General features: G+C 54.8%; 1 protein-coding gene across 4 annotated transcripts in view; it reads left to right on the forward strand.

Annotated features, from left to right (window-relative positions):
- SMOX (spermine oxidase) overlaps positions 1–25,040 on the forward strand; it is a 42,640-nt gene that overhangs the window by 8,891 nt on the left and 8,709 nt on the right. For all 4 annotated transcript variants that reach the window (XM_087853733.1, XM_045808542.2, XM_087853732.1 and 1 more), the window contains exons 2-6: positions 14,962–15,195; positions 18,987–19,213; positions 22,917–23,090; positions 23,253–24,012; positions 24,671–24,831. In XM_087853733.1, the coding sequence (XP_087709859.1) occupies positions 14,988–15,195; positions 18,987–19,213; positions 22,917–23,090; positions 23,253–24,012; positions 24,671–24,831 (1,530 nt within the window). In that variant the 5' untranslated portion in view covers positions 14,962–14,987. The remainder of the gene's footprint in view (positions 1–14,961; positions 15,196–18,986; positions 19,214–22,916; positions 23,091–23,252; positions 24,013–24,670; positions 24,832–25,040) is intronic.

Consider the following 25,040-nt stretch of genomic DNA (forward strand, 5'->3'; position numbering starts at 1 on the left):
TCTCAAAGCCGGGTTCTCGGACATCTGGTCTGATACCCTTTCTTTCCCTCCCAGCCCCCACAGAGCCTGTCCCCAAACCTGCAACCATGCCTCCCTACCCACAGCCAGACCTCCTGCCCAAGCCAGCCCAGCCCAACCCCCCAAACTCCAGACCCCAGGGAGGAGGGGCTGACGGGTCCTTCCTTCCGACTGGCCGAAAACGAGACCTCAAGTCAGCTAGATTTTAAGATGACTCAAGCAGGAGACACTCAGGATCACCAATGCGCAGACATGCTTAGGAAAGATTTTTAAATGAGGCTTTTAAATGTGAAACACAGAGATCCCTTTTACTCTTTTTTCGTATTTCAGAAAATTAAAAAATCATACACAATTAATGTGTACGATTAACTTTTGAGTTAATCTGGAAAGGTAACTCAAGAAAAGAACGAACTTGACTCGTTCCTCGGTTTTACAAAAGAGTAGAGCCTGAGTGTTAAGATCTTACTAAGTGAATTCTGGAGCGCGTTATGCCAGACAGCAGGTTGTGGAAGCTCTCTGAACCTCAGTTTTCCCCTCTGTAGAATGGGGATAATGATGTGAGCATCAACTCTATTCCACGGGAAATCCCCGTACCTCACATGTGCTCAGCAAAAGTAGTCCTAATGATGATGACAGAATTTATAAGAACAGATGTTTCTTGATTTCAAAAGCTGGTGAGTTATTAAGTCTGTCTTTGAACTCAACAAAAGGACTTGAAGAATATGTTTATTGTCCAAACTCAGCGTCTTAACTCTGTAGGTGTTTTATGGATTAAATCATGGGCTCAGGGCCCACATGTGCATTTTGAAATGAACACCATCGGCTTTCCAGACCTGGGTTCCAGCTCTTGCTGGGGCAGGGGTGGGGGGGTTTCTGCTTCAGGGTTGAACTTTATGGAGAGCCCTTTATTGGGTGATCCTGTGTTAGGACTCGTTAGGAGAGCACAGTTAAACCGCTCTGAAGTTACCAGGAGGGGGATTGTCTTGGGCTGGTGAGAAAGGACGTGAATATCTTGAGGGAAGTATGAGTGAGTTGCTCCTAGAGTTTTCTTTTGCGCAGGCAAAAGCGATTAGACCCCTGTTTCTGTCCCTGTTTACGGAGGACAAAACCAAGGGCAAAGGGCTGTGGCCTGGTGCAGCGTAGTGCCTGGCAAGCCTTAAGCCAGCCCTCATGGGGCAGGGAGGCTAGGGTGGTGTGCAGCACGCCCCACCAGCGCCTTGGCTGGGAGGCAGGTGGCCTCCCAGTGGCAGCCCCAGGTTTTGGCAGTGCAGCTGGGCTGAGCCGCCAGGCTCGGGGATACCTCCTGCCAGCCCCGAGTGCTGGCACAATGTGCTCAGTGTCAGTCTGTGGGGAGGGTAAGACAGGAGAAGGGCCAAGCCGAGGGCAGTCCTCAGGCCTGCTGCCTGGGGAGGCTGAGTGGGAGCCTGAGAACCCAGCCAGCATTGGGTAGAAACAGATGAGCTCAGTGTTGTCAAGCCCCCTCTGCCCCCCGCTCTACCCAGGTGGCCTCCTTCCCATCTGTGAACCTTTCTGAGCCTGTTTCCTCATCTGTAAAATGGGTGGCAGGGCGTCGTATTAAAAGAGTCAGTGAAGGGCAAGTCCCCAGCGTGGGGCCTGGCCCACAAAGGGCTTAGGGATACAAGTTTGCTATGGAGTGTATCTGGTGGCTGGGTTTTTTGAGGATGTTTTCTGTTTTTTTTTTCATCTCGGGATCCTGCATGCTACCTTTGCCCTGTGATAAACTCTGGTGAGTGGGGGCCACAGGAGAGGGAGCTTTGCCAGAAAAGAGTTTACAGCGTGGGGAGCGGGGACGGAGTCCTGCTAAGCATTTCAGGCCCCCACAAACACGGCTGGGACCTGGCCAACCGTGGGCAGCCCTGCTCTGCCGTCCAGGCTGTGGTGCCTCTTTGTGGCCAGGGTGTCCTGGGCGAGGCAGAGCGGGGACCCCGTGGCTCAGGAGAGAGGATGGGTTTGCAGGAGACCTCCGTCCTCCCGGGGCTTGGAGCCCAAGCACAGACGGGCTTTGTGCAGTCACGAGGGGCCGGCCGGGGGGAACTGTGCCCGGGCTGAGTTTGTCTCCCAGCCTCGGTTCTTGTCAGTGGTTTTGAAAGAGTCAGTGGAAAGTGCTGACTGGGCTGTCCTCCTTCACCCCAGAACTGAGGCTGCCGCCGCTCCTGGCAGGGAGAGGGGAGAAGCCCCGCAGGGAAGCCAGCTCCCGCCTCCGGGCCCCATCCGAAGAATGGGTGGATCTCCGCGTGCGGGGTGCTCACCCCGGTCAGGGGCTGCTGGGAGCTGGGATAGCCCCGGGGGGTCCCCCTCCTGCCTGAGGATCCTGAACCAAGTTCTTTAGTCTCAGTTTCTCGTCCTTCCTCCCCACAGGCTTGTCGTGAAGGCCAGAGGGGATGGCCAGTTCTCACAGAACTTGCTGGGGTTGAAGGGGTCGTGACTGGTCACCCAAGTCATCCCGATCCTGCCCTCGCCCTCACCCCCACATCCTGTCAGTCAGCAAGTCCCCAGGAGGTCACCACAGCACTCTCATCCTCTGCTCCCCTCCTGCCTGTCACTTCCTCTGCTCCAGTGTCACCTTATCAGCCAGACGGCCGACTTCCCCACACAGAGCAGCCGCCTCTCCCCTCACCCTGCTTTTGTGTGCCGGCACTTGTCACTCCTGACCTGTTAGATCCTCTGCAGGGGTTGGTGGTGGTGGAGGCTTCTGGCTGCATCCCGAGTACTTGCCACAGAGTAGCACGCGCTAAACATTTTTGTTGCTGTAGTTGTCCTTACTGTTTTCTTTTCTTTTCTTTTCTTTTCTTTTCTTTTCTTTTCTTTTCTTTTTTCTTTTCTTTTCTTTTCTTTTTTTAAAGATTTTTATTTATTTATGTGACAGAGAGAGAGACAGCCAGAGAGAGGGAACAGAAGCAGGGGGAATGGGAGAGGAAGAAGCAGGCTCCCAGCGGAGGAGCCCGATGCGGGGCTCGATCCCAGGACCCTGGGATCACGCCCTGGGCTGAAGGCAGGCAGACGCGTAACGTCCGAGCCACCCGGGCGCCCCATTGTCTTTACCGTTTCTATTGTGGTAAAAGATACATAACATTAAATTTACCGTCTTACCCATTTCTAAGTATATAGTTCAGTGGTATTAAGGACATTCACGTTGCTCTGCTCCAAGCTCCCCGTCCAGCTCCAGAACTTTTCTTCATCTTTCAAAACTGGAACTATTCGAATCCATTAGCACTAACTCCCCATATCCCCCTCTCCCGGCCCCTGGCAGCCACCACTCTACTTTCTGTGTCTATGGATTTGACCACTCTTGGTCCCTCACATAAGCGGAATCATACGGTGATTGTCCTATTGCGACTGGCTTATTTCAGTTCGCATAATGTCCTCAAGGAGCATCCATGTTTTAGCAGGTCCCAGAATGTCCTTCCTCTTTAAGGCTGAGTACTACTCCATTGTATGTGTCTACTGCATCTTGTTTATCCATCTGCCAAAGGACACTTAGCCGGCTTTCACCTTTTGGCTATTTTGGGTAGCGTTTCTATGGATGTGGGTGTCCAACTATGTCTTTAAGACCCTGCTTTCAATTCTTTCACATATATACCCATGAGTGGAACTGCTGGGTCAGATGATAACTTTATATTTAAGTTTTACACTCATTCATTTGAAGGTGAGGGGGGTTGGGGCAGAGGGAGAGGGAGAGAACCCCAAGCAGACTCTGTGCACTGGGTGCGGAGCCTGACACCGGGCTCCATCTCAGGACCCAAACCAAGAGTCGGCCGCTTAACCAACGGAGCCATCCAGGCGCCCCTCTATTTAATTTTTATTTAATTTTTAAAGGAACTGCCGCACCGTCTTCCACGGCAGCCATACCATTTCACATTTCTGCCAACAGCGCACAAGGGTGCTGGTTTCTGTTCATCGTCCCCCGCCCTTGTTATTTATTATTGATAGTAGCCCTCCTCATGGGTGTGAGGACAAAACACTTTTGAATGAATGAATGAAAATCTGGCCCCTGCTTCCTCCTGCCCCCATTTTCACCCCTCTCCCCTCAGGTCCCGTTTTCTCTCCTGCCTGGTTGGTACTTCTCTCCAGCGGCTTCCCCACTGGCTACAGCCTGGGCCTGGAACGTGCCGCCATGCTTTAGACGCAGCTAAGACATCCTCCCCCACGCCCCTGCCCCTGCCCCCCCCCCCAGGCCCCGTGCCCACCCACTTCTCACTGCTCTTCACCCTGCTCCACGCCGAGTCTGCAGTGCCTGTGTTGTTGCTGAGGGACTGTGGGACCGTCCTGCTCCTTCTCCTGGGTGCCCCCGTGGGGCAAGCTTAGGTGTGCAGCTGAGGGGTGCCCTGCACCCCCGCAGAGTGGCTCAGGTGGTGGCTGCTGTGGCTGCAGAGGAAGGTCAGGTGAGCGTGGCCACGTGGCGCCAGGGGGCTCCCTGGCCTGGAGCTTGGAGGATGCGTCCTGGAGAGGGGGGATGAGTGGTGTTGAGCATTGATCTTGTAAGCAGCGCCTTTGAGCCTTTGCCCCTCCCCCCCATCAGAGCTCATTTCTCAGGACTCTCCTGGAAATCTTCTCTGACTCCTCTCCCTGCCCCCATTCGGTTCCTGTCCCATCTTCTCCTTCAGTCACCATCACAGCTGTTATCACATCCCTGTCCTACATTCTCTCTTTAATCCATTGCTGTGTTCTCCCCCGGGGCTAATGCAGCCAGCACCAGGCCGGGCTGCATCTCAGGGTGGGGGGCGAAACATAGAAATCTCTCTGAAGACATCTGAGGGGGAGCCTAGGACCCATGAGAGAGCAGAGCAGATGTGGTGGCCATTACCGTTTGATAGGTGGGGAAATAGAGGCTTGCGCAGGGTCACTGAGAGCTAACCCCTGTCCTGCACGCCGGGTCCTCTCTAAGGGAGCAGTTCTCATGCCAGAGGTTGGACTGTCTGGCCCGAGGTGCACTAGAGGCGTGGGGCTGGCATTGCAGGGCCGCAGGGGAGGCGAGGAGGGGGAGACCCTCCGGCCGAGCTGGGGGAGGGAGTGGATCTTGGGCACTGCTTGGCCTTGCTGTTATTCTGCCGCCTGCTTCCGCACAGGTGGACCCTGGATGTTCCGGGCCGGCCTGGAGTCCGCGCAGGGAGCCTGCCCTAGAGCGGTGGTGCTGAGCCTTGGCTACATGTGAATATCATTTAGGGCCCTGACCATGCTCGGTCCCACCCAAAGGGTCTGAGTTAAATGACCCGGCATGGGGGCTGGGTATTGGTCATTTGTAAAAATCTCCAGGCGAGCCTAGTGAGAGTTCCTATCTCCTGGACTTGTTGGTTGTAGGGCCTGGGCCAGCCTCTCTTTCACTCTAACACAGCCCTGAATTTCAGAAAAAAAAGGGAACTGGGATCCTGAGTAGAATGGAAAGGCTGCCTGGGGGGGGGGGGGTTTACCTTGGGGGTCTCTGGGGAGACAGAATTGCTGACTGTGTTAGTTACCTATTGCTGTGTAACAAACGACCCCAAACTATAGCAGCTTAAAACAGCTATTTACTGTCCTCCCAGTTTCTGTGGGTGAGACGTGTGGGAGCAGTCTAGTGGGTGTTCCTGGCTTCAGGTCTCTCAGGAGGTTGAGTCAAGATGTCAGCTGGGGCTGCACTCACTGGAAGGCTGGACTGGGGCTGGAGGATCTGCTTCCAGGTGGTTCACTCGCAGCTTGGCAAGATGGTTTGGCCATTGGTAGACTCAGTCTGTTGCATCACGGGCCTCTCGATAGGATTTCTGGAGTGTCCTCACAAGGTGGTGGGTGACTGGCTTCTCCTGCAAGGTCGAAGCCACAGTGTTTTCTGACCCAGTTTCAGAAGTCATGCTCTGTCACCTCGCTGATGTCCTCTTGGTTACACAGGTCAGCGTGGGAGGGGACAAGTACTTGGAGACAAGGGTCATTGACTGCCATCTTGGAGGCTGGTGCCCACATGGATTGTCCTTTTGTTGCACTTTCAGCCTCACACGCCTTGCCTGGGAGGTCCAAGCATCCCCAGTAAGAGGGGTGGCCCTTCTGTCCTAATGCTCTGTTCTTCCCCTGTCATCAGGCTGTGGCAGTATCACTGCGGGGTGAGGTGGTTCTCTCTGGAGGTCTTGCTCTGAAGTCGTCTTGCAGGAAGGTCTGTGACTTCTCTGCTGGTTCAACTTCCCCTATCCCCACCACATTTGGTCTCCTGGCCCAGGCCACCACCATGACCCTGACTAGCATGCACTTGGGCCTGTAGGAAAACAAATCTAAGAACTATTGCTGCTATGTGCCTGGCTCTGGGCTAAGTATTTTGCATTGCCACAGTCAACCCTGTGAGGTGGGCACTCTTTATCCCCATTCTACTGGTGAAGATACCGAGGCTTAGGTCACGCATCTCTTTAGTGGTAAAGATTCAAACCACTGGTATTAAAAAAAACAAGCTATCTCATCCCAGGGAGGACCTGTATGAAAACCATGGTGTGCTAGTGTGGCCTCAAATGAGCGAACTATTTATCAAGCTAGATCATAAGTGAACCATAAGGAAGTATATTTTGTGTGTGTGTGTGTGTGTGTGTGTGTGTGTGTGTGTGTGTGTGTATGAGAGAGAGAGAGAACAGAGAAGGGAGGGACAGAAGTGTCTCTTTCCGGGGCTCCCCAAGGGCCACCGTGACTTGGGTGCCTCAAACAGGGCTGGAAACTTGGCCTTGAGGCTCATTTTCTCTCAAGTTCACCCTTTTAGGAGCACTTCCTCCCAGAGGAGTGAGTCACCATGAGCACTATCTCCCTTCAGCTCTCCTCTGCCCACAGTCTGGTCTGCTGTCGCCAAGGGCAGTCCCATAACAGTGTGGTCACTAGGACAGTGATCGATTCTGTGGTCTCTTACACTTGTGTGGTTGATGACTTCCTGGAGGGGGATTCAGAGTTTGGGTGTGGGGTCCTGCTCAGAGGGAGGAAATCCAGGCCATGGGATCTTATCCTAAGGGCTGCTGAGGGGAGCCACAGTGAGACCTGTGCCCTTAGGACTTTGCTGGGGGGCCCTGGAGGCTGGCTAATAGGGATTATTGCCGTGTTAGTATTCCCATTTTACAGCTGGGGAAACTAGAGCTCAAGGGCTCATGGCTCTCTCTCCCAAGGCTACCTTGGTTGGGGTGGAGGCTGCCATCTGGGGCAGTTTCCTCTTTTCCAGGAGCACCCAGGAGTGGCAGTCATTGTCTCAGCCCCCTGACCTCTCTTTGGGCTGAGGGGCCATGGGGTTTGCTTGCATCTGGAAGCTCTGGGATCTGAGGGGAAGGACGTGGGCCCTGCTTGCAGAGAGGTGGCTGCCCACCTGGCCAGAGAGGATGTGTGCATGCAGTCAGGCACAAGGATGGGAACCCAGGGCACGCGCTGTGAGGGGCAGGCGTCGGAGACGGAAGCTGAGCTGGCGGGCTGGCCACGATCGGGAAAGGCTCATTGCTGATTGTTTGGAAGCAGTCATGACCAGCCCCTGACCTGATCTATGGTCAGAGTATGAACCACTTACTTACTTTTGCTCAGGGTGGGATATCCAGGGTGGAGTGTGGGGCCAAGCTCTTTGAGTGTGGCTGTGGGGGCAGGAATATGGTCCTGGGCTCTGCCCTCGCCCATCTCCACCTCCATTTCTCTGGCTGCCCAGTCATTGAGGGGGCCAGCTGAGCTTTATGCTCATCAGAAGGACTCTACCTTTTCTCTGGCTTCTTTCCAGGCTTGCTTCCCTTCCTCCACCCCCAGCCAGGCTTCTCACCCGGGCTGGGTCATCCCCACAGTCTGTCTCTGTAGGCCCCTATAAGCTGGGGTCCTGGAACAATCCTCCTGGGTCTATCCTGCCTTGCAGAGCCTCAAGAGAAGTGGAGGCCAGACCACAGTGCTTACCTCTCCAGGAATGCCTCCCCCTCCTGCCTACCATCGCCTGTGTGGGCTGTGCCATTGGCTCTGTCCCCCTGTACACCCTGTCTCGGGCTGCCTCTCTCCAGCGTGGGCTCTCTGCTTCTCTTCTGAAAAGGCTTAAAAAGACATTTTAAAGCTGTGCTTTCAGGGACTTTACACATCTGGTTGTGAGGCAGAGAGATGGGTAACAAAGACATTGTGTTGGGAGAGAAGTTGAAGTGCCAGGAAGGAAGATGGGGCCCCCAGAGCACTGTCCCCACATTGGCCTGTGAAAACCAGAGAACACTGCTGGTGGGTGGGCTCTGTGGAATGAGGTTCCCACGCCTTCCCTTTTATGAGCTTGGGGTTAGCTGGTGACCATTGTCTCTGATGCCCGACCCTCCAGAACTGGGTAGGATGTTGGCTGACTCAGAGTTGGAGGTCAGTGAAACGGGCTGTGGTGTACTCTGAGGTCAGGGTCAAGGTCTCGGCTGATGCTAGGGCTGGGGCTAGGGCTGAGGCCTGGGTCTGAGCTCAGACGCCGACTGGAGTTCTTCTACAAGTGAGATGGAGCCCTGGGCCCCAGGAGAAGCCCCCGGGCCTCCCGTCTCTGTCCCGGTCTCTTCAGGGATCTTTTCCCCTCTCTGCTCTCTCAGAGGCGGCCCTGGCCACGCCTTTTGCCTGTGCTGTCTCATGTGATCCTCCCAGCTGTCCTACCACGTAGCCGTACCCGTGCCCATTTTACAGATGGGAAAGCTGGAAGACTGAAGGAGGCAGTTAAGCATCAGATGGGGCTTAAACCAATGTGTCCAGGAGGTGGGGGTACAGATGCTGTGTCCTTGGGGTGAGTTCAGAGGTATTGGCCAGGTGGGACCCAGAGAAGGGAAGACACTAGTCTAGGATCACCTGGTAAGGGAAAGACTGGGCTCCCAGGCTGCCCCTGCCCTGTCCCCATGCTTACACCATCTCACTGTCCACCTTCATGCCCCTGTGGCTGGCCAGGCCTGGCCGGGCCTCTTTCACTTCCTGGCTGCCTGGCCAGGGTGAGGAGGGGTGGGGAGGGTCTGGCTGGGAGGAGTTTGGGCCCAGCCCCTCCCTGGGGTTGAGGAGTGGGAGGGGCCTTGTGTGCAGACACAGAGCCCCTTTGTCTGGGTGGCTGTGCAAAGCAGCTGGTCTGGGATTTCTGGGCATTTTTTACATTTGAAGAATAATTGCATTGTCTAGGGGGCCCAGGAGAATCCAAATCCCTCCCCAGACCTGCCAGGCAGTCCAAAGAGATTCCCCTGGACCAGCCCCCCAAGCTTCCCCCCGCCCTTCTGTTAGAAATCTGAAGCAGAGAGGGGTCCCTCCAGGGAAACTGAGGTAGGGCTACTGCCCTTGCGCACTAGGAGTATTTGTTTGGAGGTGAGACTTGCAAGTCCCTAGGGTTGGTTAGGGGAGGGTCCAGGTGGCCCCCAGAGCCCTGCAGGAGCAAACATGGGGCTTATAGGAAGGGAGAAGGCAACTGATCCGAAGTGGTAGGCCCTTTTGAAGTGTTTTAGCTGGTGGAGTCTGGACCCTTAAGGGTAAGATGAGGTGAGCCAGGTGGGCTAACTGTCTTGGCCATACTGTTCTCCTCTGGGAAATGGGTCATTCATAATGAGGTGACCTTGAGAAAAGGACAGTGAGGCAGATACATTTGGGAGTAGCCTGTGTTCAGAGGGGAGCCAAGGATGGTAAGGTTTTTTTGTTTCTTGTGAGGGGAGACTTGGGAAGGGCATGGGGCACCTGGAAGCTGGCCCTTTGTGGCAGTCTTTTTGTTGCAGTGGCCACTGTGGGGGGAAGGAAGTGATCTGCCAACCGCTAGGCGAGCTGAAGCGGACTCCAGGAGGAAGGGGCGCCCTGCGCTGAGCTGGACCACTGCTCTCCTTGCGGTTCACTCCCACAGCTTGGGGAGGGGGTCTCCAGTGTAGCCTGGGACCGCACACTACTCAGGGGTTGTGGGGCTGCATTACTGAATCCTAGCATAGGATTTCCTGGGGTGAGATGTCCGTGCTTTGGGAACAGAAGAGCGACAGGGGTGGGAGGGTGGGTGTATGCGGGGGTGATCGCAGAGCCCAACTAGTGTAAGGAACTCCCATTTGCAGAGTGTCTGTTGCTTCAGGAAACATCAGTGGAGCGGGCCTTGCGGGTGGGTCCGTGCAGGCACGTTGCTGCCCAGCCCCAGTGCCCTGCGCGAGGGTGTGCATGTTAAGAGAAGCCGGAGTCAGCTTCTCTGACACGTGTAAGGGAGGGATGTCTCCTCTATAGGCCTTCAGGTGGGCAGTGCGGGGGATCCCCAGACTTCAGTGAAGTTGGGGTATGTGTGTACGTGCAGCGGTGTCTGAGTGAGAACTGAAGCCAGAAAGGTCAGCGGGGTCTGGAGGGTAAAGGGCTGACATGCTGAGGCCTTCCCTGTGCCTGGGACATGATTCGTGCTCAGTGACTTGCTGGGTGATGTTCCTGGTCAGTGAGAGACCTAGGCGACACTTGGGGCAGGCCCCGCAATTCTCTAGGGGTACAGTTCTGATGAAGGAGGCAGGCGAGTGCGTGGGGAAGCGGAGGGTAGAGGCCACCGTGATTCTGGCTGTGGGCTGGACATGGCTTGACCTGACGGATGAGGGCGGGCCTTCCCCTAAGGATGTGTTCAGCTTTGAGCCTTGGGATGGGTAGGGGTCCAGCAGGGTTAACTATGTTGGGGAAGCACACAGAGATATCTGGTGCCCCCAGCTCAGTTCTGGGCGTTTCCAAGAGGGGCTCAGGCAGAGGCCAGGACTACAGCACCTCTCTGGTATTTGGCGAGGGTAAATTTGAGGGGGATGCAGTGACACGGACACGTGCCTGGTGGCTAATGCCCCTCCTGTCGCCTGATCTCCTAGTCTTCATCCTTCTTTCTTTGGTGACCCTGCCACAGGGACAGGGCCTTTCTTCCCTCTGTTCCTTTCCTCTCCCCCTGCTGTCACCTCCTTTCCAGACTGGCTTCCTGGGCAGGCTCAGTCAGGGCACTTTTGGCTCTGGGCAGCAGGGGGAGGTGGCGGCTTGCAGGCCAGAGCAGAGGTGGGGCCTGGGGCGTTTTGAGTGAGGGTGGGATGCTCATGCCACAGGTGGCTGGGCCTGATTTCTCCAAGCTACTAGGCTTGGGCTGCCCGGGGACATGGGAGCTCCAGGCTCCCACCCTCATTTTGCCATGGAAGCAGGAGCAAGAAGACAAGTGTCTGTTGCCCTGCGCCTCCCTCCCCCCCCCCCACCCCTCCTCCTCCTCCTCCTCCTCCTCCCTGCCTGGCTGAGCCAGCAGTTTTTTCTTCTCTCCTTTATCTGCTCGAAAAGTACAGGGTGTTCTGTTTCTCCTGTGCATACAGATCAAGGAGCGGATGTTATTTATTTATTTATTTCCCCAAGGCGAGAGAAGGACAGGCAGGCATGGAGGAGCATTAAGTGAGTCTCCTTCCTCAATAAGCCATTTTCTCATTAAAAAAAGAAAACAACAAAAAACTGAAAGGCAAAGATGCCACAAACCAACAGAAACCAAGCTGCTTCTCACTGCCTCCTCTCCACTCCGGACCTCCACTGGAAGGTCCAGTTCAGGGTTTAGCTGAGGGCCTGGCACACAGTAGGTGTTCCTGCCCATGGTTTTCTCCGTCCCTTTCCATTTGGACCCCAGGGTGTGTTGGCTCCATGGGTTGACATGGGAGGCCGGGGGGTGAACTCCTCATCTCCCTGCCTTCTGTGGGCTGTGTGTAGGGCCTTTCTGGCTCCTTGGGAGTCCTATCTGGGACAAGGCCTGTGGAGGGAACTGGACTGTGGGATTCCTTATGAAGATCAGAGGTGCAGGTGACCCACATGGCCCTTGCTTACCTACTTCCACCCCTGTGCTGTCTGTTTGAATTTAAGGTCTCTGATACATTGGGAACTCGGAGTTCTTTCTCTGTTCCTCTTAAAGGCAAACTGCCCACCTGCCATTTCCCACCATGCATTTCTGAACCCCCACCCAAAGGTACTCTGCTTATAATTTAGTTACAGAACTTTACAGGTGATTTTCACACTTGCGGCTCTTACAGAATATTGTCTATCTTGTGATATCCACATAGGACCTATTCGACTATCTCAGAGGAGTGAGGACAAGCTGGCCCCTTCTGAGGGTAGCCAGGAAGTTCACGTAGCCGGCAGGGAAGGCACTGCGCCCCAAGTATTCTTTCCCTCTTTCAGCTTCCAGCTTAACTCGACCCCGGGTTTTCAGACGTGGTGGCCCACGGAGATTGGGGGATCTGTGGGAGAGTGGGGACTCCCCCCCCCACCATTTCACCCCAGTCACACCTGGGGTCCCACAGGAACTTTTCAAAAAGGGGTCGTCACCAGTCAGGCGTGAGACCCCTGCGGCAATCCCCTCCTTTAGTGTATAAGCGAGACGGTTTTGGAGGGTGGCTCTGGGCGGCATGGGGGGTGCAGATGGAGCCTGGAGACCAGGACGCAGGCAGGCCACCCCCCCACACCCCCAGTCCTGGGGACTGAGGCACGCGGGCGGGGCGGGCGGCAGCTCCACGTCTCATCCCGGGGTGCGGGGCAGGTGGCGTCAGCATCAGCGGCAGCGGCAGCTCTGAGCACTCTGTGCGTGTTTAGCAACCTGACGCCAGCCCGCGTCCCCTCGCCGACCCTTCCTCCCGCGGGTCGCCCTGCCCCCCGGGTGCAGGCGGCCACACCCTCCCCTCTAAATTGAGTCCCCCGGAAGGAGAACCCGGGCCAGGGCAGGGTGGGAGGGGAGGACACGGGCCGCTGGACCCCGTGCTCCCGAATGCGGACAGCACCTCCCTGCAGGGAGCGGCCGGGGACCGAAGAAGCCCCGAAGGAGGAAGGAAAGGCAGAGAGCCAGACCCAGACCCGGCTGTCCTGGAAGGGGACGGGGAGCCCCGGCCTCCATGGGAAACTCGGCCTCCGCGGGGCCGCGGGCGCCACCTTCCGGCCCTCTAGGGAACCGCGGGGGCGCCGAGGCGGCCGGCCTGGGTCTGGGGGGTTCGCAGGGAGTTCGTGGGCAGGAGTCAGGGGACAGGGCCCTCCAACCCCTGGCGCCCAGGTGTGGCCGCGGCAGGCGGAGTGGGTGCTGGAGGCGTGAGGAACAGCTTCGCAGCCTCTGTGTATTTAGAAAAAGACCCCTTTGCTAAACCCATGATAAAGAGAGGTCGGAGGGCACGGTTCAAGGTGGGACGGAAGCTTTAGTGGTCAGACCAGGAGATGCGAGAAGGAAGCCAGTGTGTAGCTTCGCTTCGCTTTGCTTCTCTTCTCTTCTCTCTTCTCTTCTCTTCCTCTCTCCTTCTCAACCCCTCCTTAAACTCCCTCCCCCCGCAACCAGCCCCCTCTTTCTGGCCAGGAACGGATATCTGAATAGTTATTGAGGTACACACACATACATATAACAAATGGCACCAATCCTAAATGTCCAAGTCAGTGGATCTTTGTATGTACACTGTGTGGCCACCATTCAGATCAAGATACATATCCCTTCCACCCGGGAGAGTTCCCTCCTGACGTTGTTCAGTCATTCCCTTCCTCCCAATCTCTCTCCTGTCCTCACAGATTCACCTCACCTCTTCGTGAGCTTCCCCTTAAGTGGAGTCATACGATATACACTCTTCGGTCTCTGGCTTCTTTTGTTCAATGTAATGTTGGAGGGTATCAGTAATTGGGTTCTGTTTATTGCTGAAGAACATTCCCTTGTACAAAAATGTTACACATAGCACACTTCCTTTATCCATTCTCCCGTGGCTGGACCTTTGGGCTGCTTCTGTTCTTTGGCTTTTATAAAGAAAGCTGCTATGAACATTCTTTAGCATGTCTATTTGGTGGAATATACCCTGCTCCTCTTGGGTTTATTCTTCGGGGCGTGACTGCTGCATCACTGGAAGGGTTATGCTGAGCTTTATTAGGTATGGGAGACCGTTTTTTATGTCCCCTGTCCTCTCCACTGCCCAGCAGCCACCTTCTGCCCACCCTTTGTCCTCTGTTGTGAGGTCCTGGATACTATTAGACACTGGAGTTTCAGCCACTGAAACCTCAGCAAAGACAATTGGAATCAAAGTTGCTTGCGTCAGGGAGGGAACAGGGACAGGATTGGAGCTGAGTGGCCCCTTGGGATGGCCCACAGACACCTTCAAACCCTCGCTAGGAATAGAAGGGTAGCTTCTCTCAGCACTGGAGCAATTCAGGGACCCCCCTTGGCCGCCCAGCCATCGGCTCCCTAGCCTGGCGTCTCTGAACAAGCTGGCTTAGTGTAACTGTCAATTTGATGTCTGGCCTCTGGTGCCCTGGGTCCTCACAGTCCACCGTTTCCTGGGCTCCTTGCTGCTTTGCGGTGGCTGAGGGGCTGGGTGGCTGGGGAAAACAACCAGAGACCTACCCGGAATAGCAGAGGCTTGTCCGATACCGGCCTCGTGGCAGTTTCTGGGGGGAGGGCGGGACCGTGTCCTGCCCACCAAATTGCCACTTCGCTCAGGCTGTGAAAGACTAACAGAAAGCTAGAGGAGAAGAGAAGGGGTAAAGGAGAAAGAGTGCCAGGGCAGAACCACGCAAGGGAGGGAAAGTAGAGCCTCCAGCGCTGTGTGTGCAAGAGGCCTGAGGTCTGTGTGAGCAGCCGGGGCTGGTGTGAGCTGGACCACAGCAGCTAGGCTGGGGCAGCCTGGTTCAGGGTCAGCCGTGTTCACAGCTTCTCCTGACTTTGGCCTTTTTGGTCATCCCCTTCCTGGCTGGCTCTTGTCTCAGGCTCGGGGAAGAGGCAGTGCCGAACAGGTTTGGGGTGGGATTGATGGGTTTCAGGGGCTCAGGGTGGGCTCCCAGCAGTCCTGCTTGCTTGTGGAGGCCCACAGTGCCTCTTTGCCACCTCTCTCCTTCCCTCTGTCCCCCTCCCTGCCATGTCCTTTGGAGATGGCTCCTCTTGTCCAGGACTCAGGAGGAGCATGGTGGCTCGAGGTTCCCCCCTTGAGGACAGAGCTCGTGGGTGTCCCTTAGGGCAGGTGGGAAGTGAGGGCAGAACAGGTGAGCTGTGACACCCCTGCCCCCCCTCAGGTTCCTAGGAGGCCAGTGCGGACGGTATGCAAAGTTGTGAATCCAGTGGCGACAGTGCGGATGACCCTCTCAGTCGTGGCCTACGGAGAAGGGGACAGCCTCGTGTGGTGGTGATCGGCGCTGGCTTGGCTGGCCTGGCTGCAGCCAAAGCACTTCTGGAGCAGGGCTTCACGGATGTCACTGTGCTTGAGGCTTCCAGCTGCATCGGAGGCCGCGTGCAGAGCGTGAAACTCGGTGAGTGTCCCCCGGGCTCCTAGGCCAAGGTCATCTTTTGTCCTTCAATGCTCTGGCCCTGCCTGAAATCTCATTATTCTGGTTTTTCCCGGCGGTAAGTGTTCCATCATGCATGCTGCCTGGGCATTTGCCAGAAGCTTCCTTTGCCCTTTGAGCAACCCTCTGAGGTGGGCAGGGTGGGGCTCTGGCCTTCGTTTCTGGAACATGATCTAGAGTTCACAGTGTTGAGGAAGGAGAGGACACCCAGACCAAATTGTCTCGGCAGTGGGTGGACCAGTTTCTACTTCACAAGAAGAGGAATTCTCTGAGTTTTTATTAGTCATTACCTCTTGAGTGTGAATTAATATATCATGGCTGAGAGCTAGTCCTGGGGCAATAGGAGCTCAGGGCAATAGAGGTGGATGGGATTTGTGGCTGATGGGCAGATCTTAGGATGGTCTGGGAAGAGAATCTGTCTAGGTTGCAGAGTAATGAAGACTCTAGAGAAAGGAGCCAGGTAAGAGACTTACCCCAGGGGTGGGCAGATTTTGCCAGGGGTCCTAAGGGATGGGGAACTTGCCTGAAATGCAGCTGGAGGTCAGCGCTTCCCAGCCAGGAGGTCTGTCCAATGACAGGCTGAGTGGGTAGGGACCATGCATGATGGCCCGAAGCACATGCTACGTTGACCCTCCAGAGGATTTTGTATCTGGGTCTGTTCCCACCCCGGGCAGCAAGGCCCTGCAGATATCATCACGTTTGATGGATGTGGAACCTGGCTCAAAAAATGTGGGTGGTCAGGCTTAGAACAAACAGAGGCTGAGGACATACACGGGGCTCATTCCTCTTTCAGAAACCTTGACACATTGATTCTTCTAGAGCATTTCCTGGAAGGCGTAGATGAGGTTGCATCCGTCTTCTGCTGGCACACACAGGGAGTGTGTGTTGGCAGTGAGGATGAAAGTGCCATCCAAGGCACTTGTAAACCTGGGGCCAGCCAGCAGGGAAGCCCTGGGACTCTTTGCTCGACATCTGATTGGCTGGCTGGGAGCCTTTGGAAGGGGCAGCTCCAGATGTGTCTTGATAAGACACTCAGTGTGTGACATCGAAGCAGACGATGAGAGGACACATGGCCCAGTCTCAGTAGTCACTGACCGTGGAGCCACGCTGTGCATGGTACAGGCAGTGAGGCGAAAGCCTGGGGCTGCAGGAAGCTGAGGGGATGCCCCATCCATCCATCCATCCATCCATCCATCCATCCATCCATCCATCCATCCACTGGTGGCGGAAGCCTTCCTGAGCTGGGAGAGCTTGGTGATGGGTGGAGTTGGGTGGGCAGACGGAGGAGAGGGTGACATGCGTGGAGTGGTGTAGGAGAAGAAGATCGAGGCAGACCCTGCCAGGAGTGGGGAGAGCACATCCAGGGAAGGGCAAATTTGTGGATGTCGTGTGTGCAGATGCGCAGGGCTGAACGCCCGGGCTGCAGTTGGACCCGCTTCGGTGTGAGATGGTAGCTGTGAGTCTCAGTGGTGTTGAGCAGGTGTTGAGGGCCAGAGGCTCCGGCGATGCTGTGGGGCAGATGAGGAGATGGTGCTGGTGCCCTTGGATGCAGGGGTGTCAAGGATCACAGCAGCCGAGGAGCAGGTAGGAGAGGGCAGGAGATATCTTTAGACTGGGGCCTGCTTACCCCACCTCCTTGCAGAGCCTGGCAAATAGGGGTGGGATGCTGACCGTGCAGCTGGCCTCAGGCTGTTCACCTCATCCCTGCTTTTGCCATGTGTCGAGCCGGGAAGGGTGCCCCGTGCTTGGATGTCACTACCTGCTGGCTGTGTGGTTTGGCGCTCCCTGGCCTGCCCTCCCCAATGTGCTGGCCCCCTTCTTCTCTTGGGAGCTCAAACCAGGCAAGACCCCTTGAAGAACCCCAAGCCTGGAGATAGGGCACTGGGTTTTTAGCTTTTTGTGCCGTCCAGTCTGCCCACTTTTCCTGGACAAAGGGACGTATGCATTCCTGCCTCCTCCTCCAGAGACACGAGGAAATTATGTCTCACCGGCTGCCAGCATGAGGTTGATTGCTTTTTCTCTTGCTCTGTGTTTGGTACATAGTATATACAGGGCTATTTTTAGTAACTGGTGGTTTAATTAAAAACAACCCAGGAGAGGGAAGACACACACAAAAAAGAATGTCCAGTTTGTGGGGTGAGGGGTGATACAGTTGTCTATTATGACATATCGGATAGCTATTGCTGCATAACAAGTCACCCCCAAATGTAGCAGCTTACAACAGCACCAATTTATTTGCTAAAATTCTGTGGGTCAGGAATTTGGGCCAGACTCAGCTAGGTGGTTCTCTCGCTGGTCTTGCCTGGGATTTCCCACTCAGCTGCAGTCATCTGGTGGCTTGATCGGGGCTGGTTTTGTCTAAGACAGCCTTACCCATTTGTCTGGTGGTTGGTACTGGCTTTTTGCCTGGGCCACACATCTCCAGCAGGATAAACCTCTCCAGGGTGGTCACATGGGCACTGGCTTTTTGGCTGGGCCACACATCTCCAGCAGGGTGGTCACATGGTCACCCACATCTAAGAGGGTGAACATGGAAGCCATGAGATTTCTTGAGGCCTTGGCTCTGAAGCCACAGACATCACTTTCCCTGCATTGTGTTAATCAAAGCAAGTCACAAGGCGAGACCAGATTGAAGGGGTTGGGGAAATAGACCCCACCTCTTGATGGGAGGACTGGCAAGGTCATGTTGCAAAGGGCCATGTGTACAAGGATAGGAGGAATTATTGTGACCATCTTGGCAAAAAACTTAACTGCACATGATATCTTGAATCAGCCCTCCAAAACAAAACAAAACAAAACAAAACAAAACAAAACAAAACAAAACAAAACACAAAAACATGTTCCTCTCTCCTCTTTCATTGTTTCAACTTCCTGGGGAGGTCGGCAAGGAAGGAGACAATGTACCATAGTCCCTGCAGCATCAGAAGAGGAGACTGAGACCCAGACACAGATGCCTGAGTGCATCTGGTACCTTGGCTGTGGATGGGGTGGTAGAACCAGCCCCAACCCTAGCCCTGTCTCCACTTGGGTCCAGGAGTTGCCCCCTTCCCTAGGCAGACTCCCAGGGTTCTTCTACCTTATGTTCTTCTGCCTTGGGATGATAGAGCTTAGTTTTCCCTGGAAGTCTATTTTAGAGTGCCTTGGGAAGGAGTCTTCCACACTGGAATGTTTGCTCTCTCTCCTCTGCTCCAGACTGAGTGGGGGAGGGGAGCCACTATCTCTCTGAGACAGGGGTTTAGACTCTGGAGCCATTGGGGATGTTGAGGAATTGGAGTAAGGTCAGATGAGGACCTTGAGCCAGAGGCCCTCCCCTGGGTCTCCTTACTGGATGTTTCAGGTAACCTCACTCCCCTCGCTGGGACCACTGTACCCTCAGGTGCCCACAGAGTGTCTCCTGAGGGAGAGTCACCAATGAGGAAGGAGGATCCAGTGTCTGGTGTTACATTAGACAAAGGTGGGATGGAAAAGGAGAGCCTTCTAATGAGTCCTGTGAAGTGACCCTGGGGCAAATCACAAAGTCATTCAGGGTGGCAGTTAGCTGAGCTGTAAAGCGGAATCCATTTTGTGCCACATGTAGTTTCCACTGGGAACTTTTCACTAAAGACTTGATTGGTTGCCAGAAAGGGACCTAACTCCCTTCCTGCCCTGTTGTGGGGATGGAAGGAACCTCTTGGAGGAAGAAGGGGGAGACAGTGTTCTGGCCCCTCTCTGAAGAAGTCCCTGCCCCTCTAAGGGCCTGTTGTTGTCACCATCAGGACACGCCACCTTTGAGTTGGGAGCCACCTGGATCCATGGCTCCCATGGGAATCCCATCTATCATCTAGCAGAAGCCAATGGCCTCCTGGAAGAGACAACTGATGGGGAGCGCAGCGTGGGCCGCATCAGCCTCTACTCCAAGAATGGCGTGGCCTGCTACCTCACCAACCGTGGCCGCAGGATCCCCAAGGACGTGGTTGAGGAATTCAGCGATTTATACAACGAGGTGAGGTGTTAGCAGGGCAGCTGGGCACATGGGTGTGGGAGGCAGGGAGCACCCTGGCAATGTGGGGGGAGTTGGGTGACCTGTGGGGGTCTTCTGTGATTCTCGTCAAGTTTTTGCATACTCTCTGGGCCCTGGGTGCCTGGGTGGTGATTGTTGTTATTGCTTTTGGATACTCTTGTAAGTGGTAATTTTTTAAAACTGTATTTTCTAATTTTTTTCCAGCATATAGAACTATAACTGATTATATATAGATTTTATCTACCTTGATAAAGTATTATTTTAATGCTAATATTACATTTATTAACATATTAATTTATGTTCTAATAATATTTTGGAATTTTATGTATATACTATACAAAAAATGGCAATTTTGTTTCTTTCTTTCTAATCCTCAGACCTGCATTGTGCAGTAGAACTTTCTACAATAATGGAGATGTTTTAGACCTGCATCATCCAGTAGGGTAATCATTAGCTCCATGTGGCTCTTGAGCTCTTGAAATGTAGCTAGTAACACTTGGGAACTAAATATTTAATTTAATTAATTTTAAATTGCCACAGGTGTTTAGTGGTTACTGTATGGGGCAGCACAGCCTAAGACAACTTATTTTTTTTCTTGCCGTATTGCACTGGCTAGTGTCTCCAGTACGGTGTTGGATAGAAGTGGCAATGGCACACATCCTTGTGTAATTCAGGTTTTTAAAACAATTTTCATGTTTTTAGTATCTTTCAGTGGTGCTGTGAACTGCACTTAACAAGCAAGGTAGCACACAGGTCTTGCCTTCTGATAGCTTGTCATTTGTAGTGCAATGACCCTTCACTCCAGGTCAGTAAGTTGGCCAACAAGCACCTATTGCACATTTTCTGTCTCTTGGGCATGGGAAAGGAGAAATGACTCTTGCTCTGGGGATAGTCCTTGCTCAGCGGAGGGCAGGCACACTGTGACTTCTGTGCGTGCACCTACAAGGTATGTTGTGTGCAATCCCATGGTATTGTGTGTTCTCATGTACGAAGAGACTGAATTGTTAATGAGCAGATAAGAACTAGTATTCTTCAAAGTAGACCTTTCTGGTCTACTGGGAATTAGTCACATCCCGATTTCCAGGTTATTGTGAGTGCTTTAAGCATGGATGCCTCTTGAGAATAAATTTCAGAGTCTGTGACTTGCTTGTTCTCTTAAATGTGCTTAAAAGTAGATCATCCTCAGCTTCTGCTTGTGGGTTTGAGTTTTGGAAGGTAAGAGCTGCGGAGAGTAGGGCAGATGAGGTGGGTTATCAGTTGGAGTGGTGACACTTTTCAGAAGGAGGGGGTGTTAACCATGAGCAAAGAGAGATTTCTTTATGTGGCTCTTAACCAAAGCTGGAGGCCATTCTGAAGAGGTGTGCTCTAAGCATGGGAAGCCCTGTCTGAGGCTGGCTTCATAACAAATATGCAGCTTTCCTCCAAAGGGGATGACTCGGAAGGGCTGCTCATTTGAATCTATTATATTTGTTAAATAAATGAGTTCGTGCACCAGTATCATATAGAACTTAGTTCTTGGAGCAAGACTCCCTTGATTCAAATACTAGTTCTACCATTATTAGCTCTATGATCTTGACCGAGTTGTCGAGGCTCTCTGACTCTTCCTTTCCTCATCTATAAAATGGACATAGTTAAACCTATTTCAGAGCATCATGAGGATTAAAGGAGATCCCAATGAAAAGTGCTTAGCGAGAATTGGGGTGCGTATTATTAGCTGTCACAGACCTGTGCCATTTCCCTTTGGTCACATTGGGAAGATGTAGTTTAAGCCAGGACAGGAGACTGTACCCATACAACAAACCCATGTTCAGTGAGGGCTGTCCCAGTTGGTGGTTGACACAAAGAATCGTGTAGCCGGACTAAGTTTATCACTCCCAGCCCCACATTTCGGCCTTTAGTCAACATAAGCTAGGGACTGGCTACCATGTTGCTTATCACCAAAGGAAAAAAACCCAGGCAGGAGGAGGCAAGCTGAAAGCCTGACTCCTTGGCAATCGTACTGGGTGAGGAATTTGCTGAGGACTCCAGTTAAGGCCAAATGCCCAGCATCTTGTGACTGGAAGGAGGAAAAGCAAACAATTTAACTCATTTTTCTTCTTTATAGCGTAGACTTCAGAGACATGTTTAATTCATATTTCTAGCTCATGTGGAGGCTTTTCCCTTGAGTGGGATGGTGGGGGATGGGCAGCGTCCCCTTCCTTCCTCTACTGAGCAGCCCCAGGGCCTGTACCAGGGCTGGGTTACAGGGCAGACATCATTCCCATGAATGTGTGCTGACCAAATTCAAACTCACTTTAGGAGGGGAAACACACCACTAATTGACAGCGGCCACAGATGTTTGGCCAAGGAGCCCACACATGCCAGTGTCCTGGGAGGGAGAGTGGGCATGAGCTCATGCTCATAACCCTTCAGTGATGCCAGGGTCCAGTGTCCTAGACGTGACTCTCAGTCCCTCCTGCCGCGCCCCTGCCTGCCTTTTCAAAGTCATCTCCTGTAACTTTCTCTTTCCTCGCTGCCCACTTCGGCAAGACTGAGCCACTGACGTTCTCCCTCCTCTCCCTCATCTTTTCCTCTCTCTCTCACCGCCAACTGTGCAAGGTCATCTCGGTTGATCTCCCAACCCCTGGCTTCGTCCCTGTCGCAGCACATCAGGGAGAAACAGACCAGTTATGACATCTCCCCAGTTCAAGCGAGGGCAGGGGAGTGTCCTTCTTGCTCATTTTTATCATCTGTGTTTGGCACAGCCCAGTAACTGTGGAGTGAAAGTTGGGGCTCAGACCTGGCCCTCTGGGGGTGCCATGTCTGACTCAGGACGAGCTTCCTTTCCTCAGGGAGACTAGCCCAGTGTTTGGTGGGAGTTTAGTGCCAGCCACGCAGGGGAGACAATGGGACCGTGCTCCCAGGGACTGCTTGTTGCTTTCTGTTGATAAGGTGTGGGTTGGAGTTCTTGCCAAAATATGCCTGGGAGATGTATTTTCGTTCCTCGGTGCACTGGGGCCTCCCTCCCCACCACATGTCCTGCCCCAACGTGGCCATCTTGCTTAAATAAGTCTGGGTTCTGCAGTAAAAGGGGCACTTTGTGTGGACCCGAGCAGGGCCAGGGAGGGTCTCCTGGGAGGTCAGATGTCAGGGCTCCTTCTGCTCCCTCTCCCCCACAAACACTGGCCAGGCCGCAGTTCCAGACTGCCCTCCCGGGAGAGGGTGAAGCAGATACGCTCGGGCAGGAGTTGCAGGGAAAGGGTTTGGACATGTGGTTCTGGGAAAAAGGAAATGTGTGCAGACCTGGCTTCTCCAGTGGTTGGTCTGCTTGGCCACATAGCGCCCTTGGCGGGGGTGGTTTCTTTCCCACCAGGCACCAAACATTTTGTTTTGTTTTCAGGAAGGGCCCAACAAGAGAGCCTCCAGGGCTCTCTCCCTCCCTCACAGACCCGGGGGGTCTAAGAGGGCAGTCTGGAAGCAAAGAGGCTGGCTGCCCAGGGCGACTTGCCAGGCTGAACCTTGGCCCTGTTGGTGCAGCCTGAGTGTGGCACCCAGGGCCACACTGATTCACCAAGGGAGAGGAGCTGTGGGCTCAGCATACTCAGGAACACCTGGAGGGTGGCGGCTTCTGAGTTGGGCCTCTTAGGTCTGAGATGGAGGTGGGACGAGGGCGTGTGTTTTCAGTCTCCTGGGGTCTCTCTGGCAGGTCTATAACTTGACCCAGGAGTTCTTCCGGCATGGTAAACCAGTCAACGCTGAGAGTCAGAACAGCGTGGGGGTGTTCACCCGGGAGGAGGTGCGCAACCGCATCAGGGACGACCCTGAGGACCCGGAGGCCACCAAGCGCCTGAAGCTCGCCATGATCCAGCAGTACCTGAAGGTATCCTCGTCTGCCCAGAGCTTTGTTGACTAGGGGTGCCAGTGAGAGGAAGACCGATCCTGGGGAGTCTGGGCCCAATGAGGGTGGCGCTGCTTTGAGGTCCTGTTCCGACCCCAGGCCGGCCCTGGTGGTCACCCGGCTCCTCTCTGGCCCTTCCCACAGGTGGAGAGCTGTGAGAGTAGCTCACACAGCATGGACGAGGTGTCCCTGAGCGCCTTCGGGGAGTGGACCGAGATCCCCGGGGCCCACCACATCATCCCCTCGGGCTTCATGCGGGTTGTGGAGCTGCTGGCCGAGGGCATCCCCGCCCACGTCATCCAGCTGGGGAAACCCGTCCGTTGTGTGCACTGGGACCAGGCCTCGGCCCGCCCCCGGGGCCCTGAGATTGAGCCCCGGGGCGAAGGTGACCACAACCATGACGCCGGGGAGGGTGGCCAGGGGGGAGAGGAGCCCCGGGGGGATGGGCGGGATGAGGACAAGCAGTGGCCGGTGCTGGTGGAGTGTGAGGACTGCGAGGTGATCCCGGCGGACCACGTGATCGTGACCGTGTCGCTGGGCGTGCTCAAGAGGCAGTACACCAGCTTCTTCCGGCCAGGCCTGCCCGCCGAGAAGGTGGCCGCCATCCACCGCCTGGGCATTGGCACCACCGACAAGATCTTTCTGGAATTTGAGGAGCCCTTCTGGGGCCCCGAGTGCAACAGCCTACAGTTTGTGTGGGAGGACGAGGCGGAGAGCCGCACCCTCACCTACCCGCCCGAGCTCTGGTACCGCAAGATCTGCGGCTTCGATGTCCTCTACCCGCCCGAGCGCTACGGCCACGTGCTGAGCGGCTGGATCTGCGGGGAGGAGGCCCTCGTCATGGAGAAGTGCGACGACGAGGCGGTGGCCGAGATCTGCACAGAGATGCTGCGGCAATTCACAGGTGTGTCCCTGCGCCTCTGGCCTCGCAGCCCCGCCCTCTGCTCCGCCCGCCCTCCGTCGCCCCTGCACCTGCGGTAACTCCCCCCCGCCCATCGTGCAGCCTAGGGGCGTGCGTACTGGGACAGCTGCCGCAGGGCGCGGGGCTCCCAGATTGCGGGCTCCTCCCCGCAGCCCCGGAACTCGAAACACTCAGAACCTTGGGCGCTGTATTTCTTCTAAGCGCTGCTGGTAAAAAACTCAGGTATCACCCCCAAACCTCAGATTGCCCATATCCCACTCATAGTGTCCCGCAACAGATGGATTTGCGTTTCACTCATGAGCTCTGATTCTTTTAGTTGAACATTTTTTCACCTACTATCCCAGAAAAGCCTCGCGAGAACCCCTGAAGTGGAAAGGGGAAACATGATGGTCTGGAATGTTTTTTCATACAGGAAAATTAGGGCCCCAGAGAGATGAGCTGTTTTGCCGGGGGTGTCCACAAGGAGGCGCTGCGGGGAGGGGTAAACAGCTGGAGCCCCCAGGTTCCGTGCCCCCTCCTGCATCTTCTGTGCCTGCCGGCAGGGGCCTGGCCTTCTTGCAGCCCTGCCTGCTCAGGGGTGTGTTCTATGTGCAGCCATTTCTTATCTGCCTTCCCTTTGGCTCTTCCAACTCCCCAACAGGGAACCCCAACATTCCAAAACCTCGGCGAATCTTGCGCTCAGCCTGGGGCAGCAACCCCTACTTCCGAGGCTCCTATTCGTACACGCAGGTGGGCTCTAGTGGGGCAGATGTGGAAAAGCTGGCCAAGCCCCTGCCGTACACCGAGAGCTCCAAGATGGCGGTGAGCATGGGTGCGGGGTGAAGGGGCTGGGGGCGGGGGGCCGGGGGCAGGTATTTTGGATGCGGGTCTGGTTGGTGGGGGGAGGGCAGGCGGTGCTCCCTGCGGGGTGCCAAGCGGAGACGGATGGAGTAGCTCCTGTGTTGAGGGAGTAAACAAGGACGTGTGCACTTAACATCTGGAAGAAAAGATGGGATCAAAATTGAGATTTA

This window comes from Ursus americanus, chromosome 22 (genome assembly GCF_024610735.1).
Source record: "Ursus americanus isolate L20-20 chromosome 22, mUrsAme1.1.p, whole genome shotgun sequence".
Classification (NCBI taxonomy): Eukaryota; Metazoa; Chordata; class Mammalia; order Carnivora; family Ursidae; genus Ursus; species Ursus americanus.